Genomic DNA, 14,613 nt, shown 5'->3' on the forward strand with positions numbered 1-14,613 from the left:
TCCGCTTCCTCCGAGGCTGGGAGTGGGAGGAGTCGGTCGGGCTGGGGGCTGCTTGAAGGACCTCCTCCTTTTTGCGTGGCTTCTCTAGCTTAAGATCCCCATTATTTCCTTGATCTCGAGATCCCGCGCCGGATCGCCGCCGCGCAGGGGGGGAAAAACAACCTGTCGCAAAGGTGAGTCATACGGGCGGCTGCCGGAAAAAGAGGTCGGAGCTCCGCCGTCGCCTTCTAACCGAGGGGGTTCGTTGGAGAGCGAGGCTCGTGGCCCTTTTGGAGCGGAGATTGCGTCGTCGTAGCCGGCCGCCCACTCGCTCTGCCCTGGGAACCGTCGGGTTTTCCGCGGTGCTTTCCCGCTTCGGTTACGGACGGCTCGCTGGGCGCGTTTGTACGGTTTCCGCCTTGTTTTTTTTAAACTGAATTTATTAGCCTCCTGTTAGATTTCGGCAGCTTCGAGGGGGTCTATAAACGTATTGTTTACTCTGCGTTATTTTGTGGCTTCGGGTCGGTTTTTTTATTTTTATTTCTGTATTTATTTAGTTCGTCACTCATGTACAAGGTGACAGGGATAAGAATAAACATGAATAAGAACACAGGAAATGGGTACAAATAAATGGGGACGGTAGGACAGGGACGGTAGGCACGCTGGTGCGCTTATGCACGCCCCTCCTGACATTCCTGGGGCCCCGCATGCAGCTTTTTTGTGGGAAGGTTTTTCCGGAAGTGGTTTGGCATCACAGGTCGTCCTCTACTTACAACCCCTCGTTTAGTGGCCGTTCAAAGCTACACCGGCACCGGGAGACATGACTCAGGACCGTTTGTCACAGTTCCGACTTTTTGCAGTTGGATCGTGTGATCAAAACTCAGGCGCTTGGCACCTGGTTTGTATTTATGACGGTTGCAGTGTCCCAGGGACATGTGATGGCATTTTGTGACCTCCTGACAGGCAAAGTTGATGGGGAAGCCAGGTTCACTTAACAACCGGGGGTTACTAATGTATGAACGGGAGTGATTCACTTAACAAGTGTGGCAAGAAGGGTGATAAAATGGGGCAAAACTCACTTAACAAACGTCTCACTTAGCAACAGAAATTTGGAGCTCAGTTGTGTTTGTAAGTCGAGGACTACCTGTGCTTCTTTCCTAGGGCTCAGAGAATGTGACTGACCCAAGGTTACCCCAGACGGCTTTGTGCCTGGGGTGGAATTAAAATTCATGGTCTTCCCATTTCCATCCTGATGCATGAACCAGTGCATCAAAGTAGTTCTATCAAGTGTAATTCTTGAAATTTTAGGTAATGTGCGTAGAACATTGTTTCTCAACCTCGGCAGCTTGAAAGTGGGTGGACTTCCAACTCCCAGAATTCTCCCACCAGCTAGCCTGGCAGGGGGATTCTGGGAGTTGAAGTCCACCCATCTTCAAGCTGCCAAGGTTGAGAAACACTGGCATAGAATAAATGGAGTAATCATTGGATATGTTCAAGCAGAGACTGGAGAGCTATCTATTAGGAATGCTTTCATTTGATATTATCAAAATCACTTAGACTTATATACCGCTTCATGGTGCTTTATAGTAGTAGTTTGTAGTTTATTATGATTTATAGGCCGCCCTTTTCCCTGAGGGGACTCAGGGCGGCTTACAATACATGGGAAGGGGGTGCAAAACAAAAACACAAGACAGTGCATAAATAAAAATAAAACAATAAAACACAACTTTCATTCAACATTCGGGTAGGGCAAATTAGAATCTTATCCCCAGGCCTGATGGGATAGCCAGATCCTAAGGGCTGTGCGGAAGGTCTGGACGGTGGTGAGGGTGCGAATCTCCACGGGGAGATCGTTCCAAGGGAGATAGTCCTCTCTAAGCGGTTTACAGAGTCAACATATTGCCCCCCCTCCCCCTGCAACAATCTGGGTCCTCATTTTACCGACCTTGGAAGGATGCTAGGCTGAGTCTACCTTCCTCTGTTCATAATGACACAACATGTATCCAGTTGACAAATAATTAAAACTTAATATAACCAATAATTACATGCCTTTGTATAGTAAAAATTTAGAAAAAGCATAGCTAATGAAATCAATCAGTTTATGGCTACCAAAGCTCAGGTTCCATGCCTTTCCAAAATTGCCAATAAAATACATTGTTTAAAAAAATCTGTAAAATGGTAACAGTTAAAATCTACATGCAACCAGATGCTTTATGTCTGTTGAATAGGGGATGGGACTGGTTAAAAGGCCTCTCTAAATTCAAGGATTACATCAGTAATCAGTTCTGAAGGAACTGCATTTATTTAACTTCAGCTCCAATTCAAGGTGCTACTTCGTTAGAAATCAGTTGTTTCATTTAGGGGAGGGGGGCACTATGGAAAGGTTTTTTGAAGTCATCATGGAACTCAGTAAAGGATTGGAGAACTCAACTACTTATCATTTCTGCTTATATGCTCTTTCCAATCATAAACATACTGATTATCACCTGAAGTTGTTTCGACACTTTGGCTGCAATGTTTTACTGGTCATTGAATTAAACCATTTTCTGAGCTTGCATGATAAATTGAATCACAAGTGGACCTCATGGTCTTAGTTCACTTACTCAATAGAACACACATAAAAAAGCAGACCCAATATTAAAAGCAATGAAGCTTAGCATGTGCAAATGGCATCTGACAGATTTATATGTGGCTTGATGAGGTACTATATGAATAGTGATGCTTTCTCCTCTTCTCAGAGCCAGCAATTAAAGGGACAGGCCTTGGACATAATGAAGCCATTCATGGGCTAGATACTGATTTGAGATGAAAGGGATGAAGCCTTCTGTCAAGGCTGTTATGGAAGAGGAGAAGAAAGGTATGGATGAGTTTTGAAGACGAACAAAATTTAATTGTGTGGGCATAATGGAGCTTATGGATTTTATTTATTTGTGTATATTGTGTACTAGTTTTATGTTTTTATTGGATATATTGTAAACTATTGGGAATCTTTGGGGAAATCTGGTGGTAAATTAGAACCATAAGTGAATGATGATGATGATGATGATGATGATGATGATGATGATGATGATGATAATAATAATAAAGCACAAATGTTCCATTGGAATTTGTGCAAAAATTATAATATTAAAACAGCAACAAACTGGTGGGAACATCAGCCTGAAAAAGTCACTGAAAATCAGATGGTCAAGATCTTGTGGGATTTCCGTATACAAACCGACAAAATACTGGCGCATAATACACCTGACATCACACTGGTTGAGAAAAATAAGGTCACAATCATAGACATCGCAATACCAGGTGATAGCAGGGTCGCCGAGAAGGAACATGAAAAAATCGCAAGATACCAGGACTTAAAAATCGAAATTCAACGACTATGGCACAAACCAGCAGTGATAATTCCAGTGGTAATTGGCACACTGGGTGCTATTCCAAAAGCACTGGAATTACATTTAAAACAGTTAAAAATTGACAAAATCACCATCAGTCAAATGCAAAAAGCCGCACTGCTTGGATCTGCATGCATATTACGAAAATACGTTACAACATCCTAGGCCCCTGGGTGGGGCCCGACTAGTAACCAATGCCAAATCCGGCGAAACAACTGGCCACTGTGATACAATTGTATAATAATAATAATAATAATAATAATAATAATAATAATAATAATAATATAATAGTGTAACAAATATATTTGGTATCTCTCTCCTTAGAATTAGAAAAACATTTCTCCATTTGGAATATATGAAGTTTTCTAGCTCTCTCTTGATTAGAGAGTTGTAAGTTTCTAAGAATTTGTTCAAATCATATTCATATAACAGTCCCATGTAGAAACAGATGCTGTAGCATCCTTTGTCTATGAGTGCAAATGACATATTCTGTCACTGCTTCTTTTTAATTTAGCAATTTTAAACTTAAATTTAATTATGTGCCAGAGTCTGATTATAAACGGAAAGGAAGCAAAAGAAAACTCTGTGTGCCTTAAAAAATGTATTTACAATGTAACTGCAGCAATGGATACTTTAGCTGGCTAACTAATTGACCCAAACTTGAACTCATGAACTTGAACAATAAGATTGTTTCTTCTTGGCATTTTGAATAGCCACTTTGTAGTTAGTCTTACTTTGAGAGACTCGATAAACAACTAGAAAATGTAAATATTATTTGATATTTTTATTAGGATTAGATTAGATTACATTATTAGGATAGTTGGTTTAGTATAATGGATGAAGTTAGGGTTAGCTTTGTAAATTCTATGCCCATCTTGGGCATGATGCCACCTTGATGATTTTGAGCTAGTCACTTTTTTTCAGTCGTAGCAAAGGAGGAAGTGACCAGACCCTTCTAAAAATATTGCCAAGGAATTTATAGGGACTAGTCCAAGAAGTCAACAAAAGTCAACATTGACTTGAAGGAACACATCTACACAAAATCATTTAAGCCTGTGATGGCGAATCTATGGCATGTATTGTATGTGGAGCCATATTTGCTGGCACACGAGCCGTCAGCTCCGGCGCGCATGAGCATGCCAGCCAACTGATTTTCAGCCTTCCAGAGGGCTGGGAGAGGCCATTTTCGCCCTCCCCAGGCTTCAGGAAAGCCTCCGGAGCCTGGGGAGGGCTAAAACTCCTCTCCACGTAGGGGCGGGGTTGTGCATGCATGTGCAGGGCAGGAGTCATGCACAGGTGGGTGGGGTGCATTCCATTGTGGCTGTGGGCACGCGCACGGACAATTTTGGCACACCCTTACAAAAAGGTTCACCATCACTGATTTAGGCTATAGTTGCATATGTCTTGAACTTATATTTGCTTTTTAAAATCTATAAACTTAAAAAGCTATCTTGGTATCTCTCCCAAGCTGGTGATTCCCACTCCAAGGCAAAGCATAAGATGGAACAAGATGATGAAGAAGACTACAAACAACTTCCCAAAAAGAAGCAAAAAGTTTCTGGTGAGTAGAGTATCCCCCATTTCCTGCTTGGCATAGATTAGGAGACCACATATATTTATTTCCTTTGATGGATTCTCAGTTGATCCAGTCTCTCTGGATGCTACTTTTGCTTTTTCTTCTATCTTTCCCTAATGCCAGTTTGAGGATCTTCAGTATTTAGGTGAGCTTTTCTCAGGTGTAAATGAAAAATCTCACACTTGCTTGCCTTTCTCCCAGGAAAAAGACAGTCGGTGGGAAAACAACCTAGTCCAAAGTCTAAAAAGTGCTCTAGAAAGTCAGAACCATCAACATATGCGGCAGGTAAGATGCAGAATCCCATAAAAAAAATATTGTAAGAAAGCATATATGAGCATTGCAGAAATAACAGTGAAGAGGTATCAGAATTTAGAACTTAACAGTATCGGAAAGGGCTCATACATCTTTCTGTTTTCCAGTAGAATTTAAAAAGCAGACTTGACATTTTACATGTGCAGCCAAACAAAGGATAACTATAATGGATTTAGACAGTAATAGTATCTATATAAATGCAATACTAGAGACACCTACAGAAAGCGATAAGAAAAGAATCCTACCTAGTGCTTTTCAGGCAAAGGTCCATGGAGCTTCTCTGTCATCCAAGTCATGGTTGTCCCAAAGGAGCTTTTTTTTTCAAACAGCAACTGGACTTTCTTGATTTTTCTTGGTTGGCTGTCTATTAAGAATGCTATAAGTTGGATCCTGTATTCATCAAGGTTTGATCTAGATCACTTCCAAGATCATCCAAAACTCATTGGCTCTGCTTCCATAAGCAGCACATGAACTTTGTTCCTCTGCAGTGGCTGGAATGTAGAAGTACTCTGCCCCTAATCCAGGAAGTAGCCCATTCAAGCATAATGAATATGTCTGTCCTCGATCGCCCAGTCTACTGCCTTGCCTGATTTTGTATCCCTATCCCCCTCTTTACTTGCCACTTCTCTAAACTAAATTACCCCCACCCACCCACCCACACACCATTTTGATTGTGCTGGAGGTGCTTTAACCCTGCCATTTTGGTGGGTCTGTTCTGACCTTGTCGCTCTTCAAAAGGAAGGCCCAGTTGGGTTACCTACAGAGAAGATTAAAATGTTGAATCATCACCATCCTGTGCTCTGGCAGGAAGCTTAGAAGAGCAGTGGTACTTGGAGATTCTGGACAAGGGTCGTGTCACTTGCCCAATCTGCCGATGTGTAGTGAGGAAGACGGTGGAAGGATTGAAAAAGCACATGGCAAATTGCCACCAGGTGAGGAGATGGGAAACGTAGCCCCTGTGAATTCTGTTAGGACATCCATAGAAGGGCCAGCTACTCCAACATGCCATCTTTAGTCTGGGTGATCAGACAGTTATTTCCCTCACACATCCCAAACCCTGTTTCCTTTGTCTTTTGAAGTTCTAGTTAGGGCACACCAGCTTATAGACAGTGAAATGGTCAGAATGAGATAATAATATTCAAATTTTAATTTTATATGTATTTCTACATGCCCCTTCCCCTTTATTGATCTTTCATCAAACTAAAAAATACCAAAGATGTATTTCCTCATGCAGAAGAGATCCAAAAGTGCTTTCATTCTGAGTGCTTATTTCCAGTTTTAGAATAGATCAGCTTTATTTTAAATAATTCTTCCTTAAATATTTAAAATTTCTCCAAAGTGAAATTATATTTTATTGTTGCTGCATAGTGAATGAATATCCCATGGTCAGACATCATTAGTTCAACAATGTAATTATTGTAAGACCAGAATCCCCCCCCCCTTTTTTTGTACTGTTTCTTTATTGAGTTGTATTTGCCTTTTAGTTTAGTTTGAAATCCATTTTTTAAAAATGTACACATGTATGCAAGAAAAGTGCTTTAGGTGAAACACCCCTAGATTGTCTAGATTCGAATGAGGATATTCTAGAACGCTAAGATCGGACATCGTTCAGTACTATTGAATGGAGGGAGAGCTGGGGTAGCGCATAACCATTGCAGCTTAAACTCTTGGCCCTCTCAACACTTTCTGTTCCTAGGAGATGTTCACATGTCAGCACTGTGGGAAACAGCTGCGATCTCTTGCAGGGATGAAGTATCACATCATGGCAGATCACAACAGCCTGGTATGGTGCAAAGTATATATGTCCATAAAAAGCCTTGTCTAGGAAGGACCTTGGGGCTCCCAGAGTAGTCCGCTTGAACATTTAGGCTATCTAGCACTTGGGAATCGGGTGTGACCCTTCTGCAACAACGTGTTGCATTGCTAAAATAATAGCTTAGTGCTTTGCTCAGAAACCCCTGTCAGGTCCCCTGCCTCAGCAGCACTGAAAAACAAGAAATTCCTCATGGAACCCATTGGGGAGAACGGACTGAGATCCAAGGTCCTCCTCTGATTGATGTGCAGGATTTTAAACTTCCATTGCCTGTCTTGCTTGTTCTTTGTAAGGTAAACTTCCTTTGATTTGTTGGAAATAATAGCCTTGGGTTAGTCTTTCTCTTCTCTGCTTTTATGCAGCCGATTAGGAAGGAAGCCAGCCAGTTGGATAAGCAGAGCGAGCGAGAGTGTTTGCGGAGAGTCCTGAAGCGCATGGGGAAGCTCAAGTGCACAAGAGAGGTGAGCTTCAGCTATACTAAGGTTGAGGGACATCTTTACAGCTGAAATGGACTTTCCCAAGTCCCAAGAAGAGTACCTTTGCCTGTTCTTGGGGAATGGTGGGCTGGTGGATTAGGCTTGTTTTCTGCATTTCTGGCCATAGGTAAGGAAAAAAATAATGCATCTATTGTTTTCTCTCTCTCTGTCTTGGGACTCAGGAACTGACCACTGTTTTTCTCTACCTGCTTCTACAGGGCTGTACAGGCAGCTTCACCAGCATAATGGGGTATCTCTACCACACACAGAAATGTGGCAAAGCAGCTGCCGAACTGGAGAAGATGGCCTTAAAATGCCATCACTGCAATAAAGCATATCGGTCCAAGGCAGGCCTTGTTTACCACTTGAAATCTGAGCATGGACCTGTGAGTTCTTTGGGTACTGAACCTGGGGAGAATGGCTGGGGGAACAGATAAGCTTCCGAGCATCCTTTTAGCCTGTCTCTTGAATTCTTCACCTTCACGGGTCAATTTCAAGTCCTGTTTTTTTTTCTAAAAAGGCCATACTAGGGCACCAGATAATTGTGGCATGGGGAGGAAAAAGCCAAGGCCCACGACAATATTCAGAAATGCTGTTGTGTCATAATATTTCTGATTCTATAACACGGGTGTCAAACTTGCTATGTCACATGACATCGTGACTTTTTTTTTCCTCTTTGTGGAGCTGGGGTAGGATGATCTATGCGTGACACCTCCGGCCCATAGGCCATGAGTTTACCACCCCTGCTCTATAATAAGAATCAATTCTTATTGTTCGATTCTCTTCCCAAGTCTTTGAATTGTGTAAACAGGAAGTGACTGGAAAAAAATGTTACCTTGGCTTTTCCTGTCAGGTGTCATTTCTCCATGAAGACAGCAGGACGACTCCTCTGAAGGACCCAAGCATGGAATCAAGCAGCATAGGCCGAATCCAGAGGAAGTCGGCTAAGGTGGCTGCCTACTACCTGCATGAATTGGCTAATGAAGAACTTGTCAAAGAGTGGCCAAAGAGGAAGGTCTTGCAGGATCTTGTTCCTGATGATCGGAAGGTACAAGAGTTGCATGTTCTATAAAGAGGGAAATGTCCAAGGTCTGTGTAGCTAAGAAACTGAAATACCACAAGTAAAAATTCTAATTGTTTGGGAGGAGCAAATTGGTGCTTGGGGCATGTAGTTTTATTGCAGTTTTGTGACTTCAGATCAGTGGAGGATCCATGGCAGTGGTGAAATTCAAAAATTTTTACTACAGGTTCTGTGGGCACCGTAGGGCTTGGTGGGCATGAAGGGGAAGGATACTGCAAAATCCCCATTCCCTTCCCACCCCACTCCAGGGGAAGGATTTACTGCAAAAAAAATATCTCTATTTCCACCCCACTCCAGGGCAAGGATACTGTAAATTCTCCATTCCCTCCCCACCACACTAACCTGCTTTCCAGCTCCATTCTCCTGTGCAGGGCAACAGAAGAAGACCCAGCTGATCATCTGGGACTCAGGAGGCAGCGAATAGATGGGGGTGGAGCCAGCCAGAGGTGGTATTGCCGGTTCTCCGAACTACTCAAAATTTCCACTACCAGTTCTGGAGATTCAGTCAAAACTGGCTGAATACCACCTCTGATCCATGGCAACAGTTCTGTTACTAGCTATGATTGTATATAAAGTTCTGGGAAGAGCTACCTTTTCTTATTCCTTCAGACAATGATTGAGCCATTCTAGGATGAGAGGGACATTTGCAGTTCTTGAGGTATAATTTGCCCTGTTTTTGAGATTATGAAATAATCCCAAGTCTTTGTTCATGACTGGGTATCCAAGCTGATTTATTTACATCCTTCTTGGAATGTTGCATACATGGAGAGAAGCAAACAGGCACTATGGATTAGCTGTATAATCCTCGGGAACTAGACCTGAACTAAATAGAAGCATCTGGAAGATTGTTAAATTATTAAATCAACCCAGAGTTAGTGCAAGGCAGGCTTTGTTTAAATTATATGTACAAAAGCAGCTCTTCTATATCTTGATGTAACGTTTATGATTAGAATTTGTCATTGGAACGACTTCGTGCATCATTCCCAAGACTCTGGGAACCAGCAGCTATCTGTCCCTTTTATACAGGAAATTGGAAGTTCTTCATGTGATTTTGTCATGATTTTTTGGAATGTATTTTTTTAGAATTGTAAATTACCCAGGGTCTTTTTACAAGTTGGGCATCCTTGACATGTGATCAATAGCCCATTCCAGTTGGCTTTAGCCTTGCTAACAGTTTGTCTTTTATGTCAGATTTTTCAAACCCTAACTTAACACTAATAAGTAGAGTTGCTGCAAATTGAGAGTTGTCTGCCTGAATATACGCTGTGTGCTTGATAAGGCATTGATCTTACCTGATATCAAAGCTCTTTTAAGAGGGGATGATTGGCTCGAACACTGTAGGTAGAAATTTAAAAAGAATATACAGAGATGACTGTGCCAGCCCCTGAACTCTAGTTTTTGCTTTTGTTCTGTTCTCCTATCTCAGCTCAAATATACTCGACCTGGGATGCCTGCTGTGAGCCAGGAGGTTCTGTGCAAGTGGAGGTCAGAAATAAAGACCTACAGGCGGGTCCATTGCCCCAACCAGGTAACTATAGCCCCCACCAGGTAAGATTGGATTTGGTGAGCAGGGAGTATGGCTTGCAGTTAAAGCTAGTGCTTTTCCCCATCGCAATTTCTTTGGAAATGTCGTCCTGGTTAACTGATTCAATGGGACAGTTTCATCCTATTTCCAAACTGGCCCAATATATAAGACCCATCTGTGAAGTCCTCCTTGGAGTTTGTTGCATAGTCTGCAGATCTTTGAACCTTTGATATCTCTCTTTCTGTCATATATCCTCTATAGGCACAAAGGAAAGCCTCTTTCCCAAAAGCACACCAACTGAAGAATGGTTGTTATAGCTTGTGTGAAATCCTTTTCTCCTCATAATTATCAGCTTCAGTCACTTGACCTTTACATAGTGACCTTGTTTCTTGTTTTTGTTTCTCCCAAGGGTTGTGAGTGTGTCTACGGCAGCATCTCTGGTCTTAAGGCCCATCTGGGCAATTGCACCCTGGTATGTATCAATTTATGGCTGTGTGGAGGCCTTCTCAGTTGTTGCCAAGAAAAGCCCTAGGAAGCAGGGGAAATTAGGCATACGGTCAATTCCAACGTATTTTCTGCCAGATCTATCCTCTCCAAAAGATTCATATTTTGTATGTAAGATTTTGCCCCCTTAAGTGATATCAGCATGGCTTCCTCACTTACTGTATTTTTCAAAGTATGACACACCTTTTTTCCCTCAAAAAAAAGAGGCTGAAAATCTGGGTGCGTCTTATACACTGAATACAGCATTTTTGGCCTCCCAAAACCCCGCCCCCTTCACCAAAATGGCTGTGCATAGCCTTTAGGAGGCTTCCAGAGTGCTCCTGGGGGCTGGGGAGGGCAGAAATGAATGAAAAACTGGCTGTTTTTTGCTCAGTTTTGCCCCCAGCCCCCAGAAGCACTCTACAAGCTGCCTAAGAGCTATGTACGGCCTTTATTTTTTGACAAAACCTGGCTTGTTTTCGCAAAAACCTGACAGTTTTGGGGAGGTCTGCAGTGCAAAAACTTCTTTCTAATTTGCCTCTTTAAAATCTTAGTGTGTCTTATATTCCGGTGCGTCTTATACTCTGAAAAATATGGTAGTTTGTGGAAAACATTATTTTTGAGGACAGAAGAACATTTTGTTTTTCCTCCCGGCCATTTCATTCTGATTTTTCCATGAATAGGAAAAGGTTATAATGTTTTAGATGTGTTCAGCATGATCCAGAGCAGGAGTCTCCAACCTTGGCAACTTTTAAGACTTGTGGACTTCAAGTCAAGAACTCTGGGAGTTGAAGTCCACAAGTCTTAAAGTTGCCAAAATTGGAGACCCCTGAGCCAGAGGAAAGCCACAATATTACAAAATTCCCCAGAATAAAATTTCTCACTTCTTTTCCTTAAATGTTCACTGTCATTGCTAGGAATGCTAACGATTTTGTCTTTCCTTAATTAACAGGGTGAGTTTGTGGCGGGGAAGTACAAGTGCTTGATTTGTGAGAAGGAGTTTGTGTCTGAGAGTGGGGTCAAATACCACATAAACACAGTGCACTCTGAGGTGAGGAGCTGGTCTCAAATGCATGGACTTTTGTGTGTGTTTACACAAAGTCCATGGTTTTAGGCCTATTTTCCTGCCTATTATTGGGTGGGGGACGGGACAAGGGTTCAAACATTTTCCTGTGCTGAGAAAGTCATCAGTGTCCACGAGTCCCAGTATTTGTATTGTGCCTCTTCCCCTCAGGACTGGTTTGATAACACAAACCCCACTAAGAGCTTTGAAAAACTGGTGAAGCTGCAGCAAAAGGAGGCTGAGCAAAAAAGGCAGCGCAAGAAGCACGTTTCCAGTCGGAGCCGTAAGAAGAAGCTGCGAAGCGCCACTGCAAAGAAGTCACCAAGGCTAGGACCAGATCAGAACCAACGGCAGGGGGTCAAAGTCAGCCACTCTAAGATGGCAGACTGTGAAACTAGGAGCCTGGAAGAAGAGGATTCTCTCCCTTTGAAATACAGTCACAGAAGGGGGAAGAAATAGCTTCTTGCAGGGATTTCTGCATTGCAGGACAGGTACAGCAGGAGTATCTTATACCTAGAGAGCATGTACTTAGCAAAACTTGGGGGGGGGAGGCGAGAGAGTAGTGGTGGGATTCAATTTTTTACTATCGGTTCTGTGGGCGTGGCTTGGTGGGCGTGGCAAGGGAAGAATATTGTAAAATCTCCATTGCCTCCCCACTCCAGGAGAAGGTTACTGCAAAATCCCCATTTCCTCTTGATCAGCTGGGACTCAGGAGAATAGATGTGGGTGGAACCAGAGATGGTATTCAGCCAATTCTGACAGGTTCGGGAGAACTGGTAGCAGAAATTTTGAGTAGTTCGGAGAACCAGCAAATAGGCTGGCCCTGCCCCTGCTGCCTCCCAGCTGATCTTCTTTTGATGCCCTGAACAGGAGAACAAAGCTGGAAAGCAGGTTAGTGGGGTGGAGAGGGTATGGAGATTTTGCAGTATCCTTCCCCTGCCACACCTACAAAGCTACAACATGCCCACAAAGCCACGCCCACAGAACCGGTAGTAAAAAAATTGAATTCCACCACCGGGTGGAGCCAGTCAGAGGTGGTATTTGCCGGTTCTCCAAACTACTCAAAATTTCTGCTACTGGTTCTTCAGAATTGGTCAGAACCTGCTGAATGCCATGTCTTGAGAGAAGGGATTGGTTTGAGGAGTGAAATCGAACTACTAATAAAGTAACTGCTAGTTACTTTAAGAGATAGGGATTTGCTGGCTGAGGAATTTTGGGAGTTTGAAGTCCACCACTCTTAAAATTGCCAAGATTGAAAAATGCTGTCCTAGATGAAATCTGGCCATAGAAGTTTTCCCAAGTCTTTCAGAGTCATTCCATTGCATGCTACAGGAGAAAATGTATTCAAGTTCTCAAATGTAATATGTACAAATTTAGCAGGGACAGGACTTGGGGGGTCAGTTGATCTCAAATTGCTTCCCAAATCCTGATTTCAACTATTTGAGGCTTTTCCCCCTGCTTTGTAATGTTTCAGCATCTGCAATTCCAAATGCTGAAAAGAGACCCATCTTGGAAAGGAGTGGGTGGAGTAGGATTTTCCATCTTCCCTAAGAAACAGATATCAATAAATTGGATCAGATACAAGATTTTTCCATAGCAATCAGCCCACATTTTCTTCTTAAAGAACTATAAAAGTGACTGCAGCTAATAATTTTGTCACTTGGAAATAAGAAGTACATGTTTCTTAATCACAGGAAACAGGAAAGGGAAGAAATTCTTGGCTTGAATTCACCTCTTGCAAGTTCAGTGAAGATGGAGAGTAGAGTGTCTGGGAGAAGAAACTGGTCAACAGCATGACTAAGAAGACTTTCCTGAAATTCCACTGTTCCAGTCTAGTTGCAGTAAAACAAGATCTGTTATATACTGTTACATACTGAGCCAAGTGCTTGCATAGGATTAAGTTTGCAACATATGCTTATGAAATATTATACCACATAGAAAATAAAATTACTAATCACTCTGGTTATGTGTGTTTTTTTGTCTCAAAATTATCATTTACCATTACTATATAATAAAAAGTAAAGAAGAACTGAATTCCTTCTAGTGAATTTAACACAAGCGTAGAGAACCTGCACAAATGGGCTGGACTCATCTAGTGAGCGATTACATTGAACTTAAATCGATCTGGCCTTGCTTGTGGCTAAATTAAGTCCCCTTGTATTGTGCAAAAGCATTTCCTGAATAATTAATTGACTAAGCCTTTTTAGGAACTCCTTTCTCTTCCCACCTCACGGGTCCCACACCCTCCTCCCCATACCTCTTAACATGGCTCAGTCATTTTCCCTATAGATCTCCTTCGGGAAGCAGCCAATCTACAGCATGACCTTCCTATGTGGAAGCTGTGGTGCCAACCTGAAAGTGGGCGCCATTTTGGAAGCAGGCCCCGTGTCAAGGGGGAAGATGCACTAAGGCCTCCCTGGATTTTCCCCACCACACAGGCACCCCATGCTCCGCCTGCACAGTTGTTTAACAACCCCAATAACAAAAGCAGGGTCATAAAGTGAGGCGATCATGCAAGCACTTCAGTTAATCAATACAACCTGCAACCTTAATTGGCAGGCTCCATTGTGGTCATATGTTGCTGTTAGTTACGAAGACGTGTCTAACCCATCGCGACACTATGGACAACATTCCTGCAGGTCTTCCTGTCCTCTACCATCCCCCGGAGTCCATTTAAACTCGCACCGACTGCTTCGATGACTCCATCCAGCCACCTCATTCTCGACCCCCTTCTTCTTTTGCCCTCAAACTTTCCCAGCATTAGGCTCTTCTCCAGTGAGTCCCTCCTTCTCATTAGGTGGCCAAAGTATTTGAGTTTCCTCTTCAGGATCTGGCCTTCAAAAGAGCAGTCAGGGTTGATCTCCTCTAGGACTGACCGGTTTGATCTCCTTGCAGTCCAAGGGACTCGCAGGAGTC

The 14,613-nt window shown here is 42.7% G+C and overlaps 1 protein-coding gene across 2 annotated transcripts; it reads left to right on the forward strand.

The window, feature by feature from the left end:
• Positions 1 to 18: 18 nt before the first annotated feature.
• Positions 19 to 13,659, forward strand: ZNF512 (zinc finger protein 512). Of its 2 annotated transcripts, none has more exons than XM_014062615.2 (14): positions 19 to 173; positions 2,718 to 2,836; positions 4,837 to 4,929; positions 5,146 to 5,229; positions 6,064 to 6,188; positions 6,953 to 7,039; positions 7,432 to 7,530; positions 7,764 to 7,931; positions 8,399 to 8,593; positions 10,053 to 10,154; positions 10,561 to 10,623; positions 11,587 to 11,685; positions 11,869 to 12,188; positions 13,392 to 13,659. In XM_014062615.2, the coding sequence occupies exons 2-13, from the start codon at positions 2,785 to 2,787 to the stop codon at positions 12,154 to 12,156; spliced, it is 1,455 nt and encodes a 484-aa protein (XP_013918090.1). In that variant the 5' UTR covers positions 19 to 173; positions 2,718 to 2,784; the 3' UTR covers positions 12,157 to 12,188; positions 13,392 to 13,659. The 2 variants fall into 2 exon arrangements, with proteins under 2 accessions (XP_013918090.1, XP_087573483.1); XM_087717357.1 differs by having other exon boundaries at positions 13,399 to 13,659.
• The last annotated feature ends 954 nt before the right edge of the window (positions 13,660 to 14,613 follow it).

The sequence above is a fragment of the Thamnophis sirtalis genome, unplaced genomic scaffold (genome assembly GCF_051295495.1).
Source record: "Thamnophis sirtalis isolate CommonGarterSnake01/CBP01778 unplaced genomic scaffold, rThaSir2_p1.2 scaffold_6, whole genome shotgun sequence".
In the NCBI taxonomy this organism is placed as follows: domain Eukaryota; kingdom Metazoa; phylum Chordata; class Lepidosauria; order Squamata; family Natricidae; genus Thamnophis; species Thamnophis sirtalis.

Excerpts from the sequence above, each read along its gene's own strand:
- ZNF512 (XM_014062615.2), top strand. The coding sequence starts at position 2,785 with ATGAAAGGGATGAAGCCTTCTGTCAAGGCTGTTATGGAAGAGGAGAAG. Across the intron at positions 10,155-10,560 it reads GGGTCCATTGCCCCAACCAG|GGTTGTGAGTGTGTCTACGG; the intron begins GTAACTATAGCC and ends GTTTCTCCCAAG. Across the intron at positions 10,624-11,586 it reads ATCTGGGCAATTGCACCCTG|GGTGAGTTTGTGGCGGGGAA; the intron begins GTATGTATCAAT and ends CTTAATTAACAG.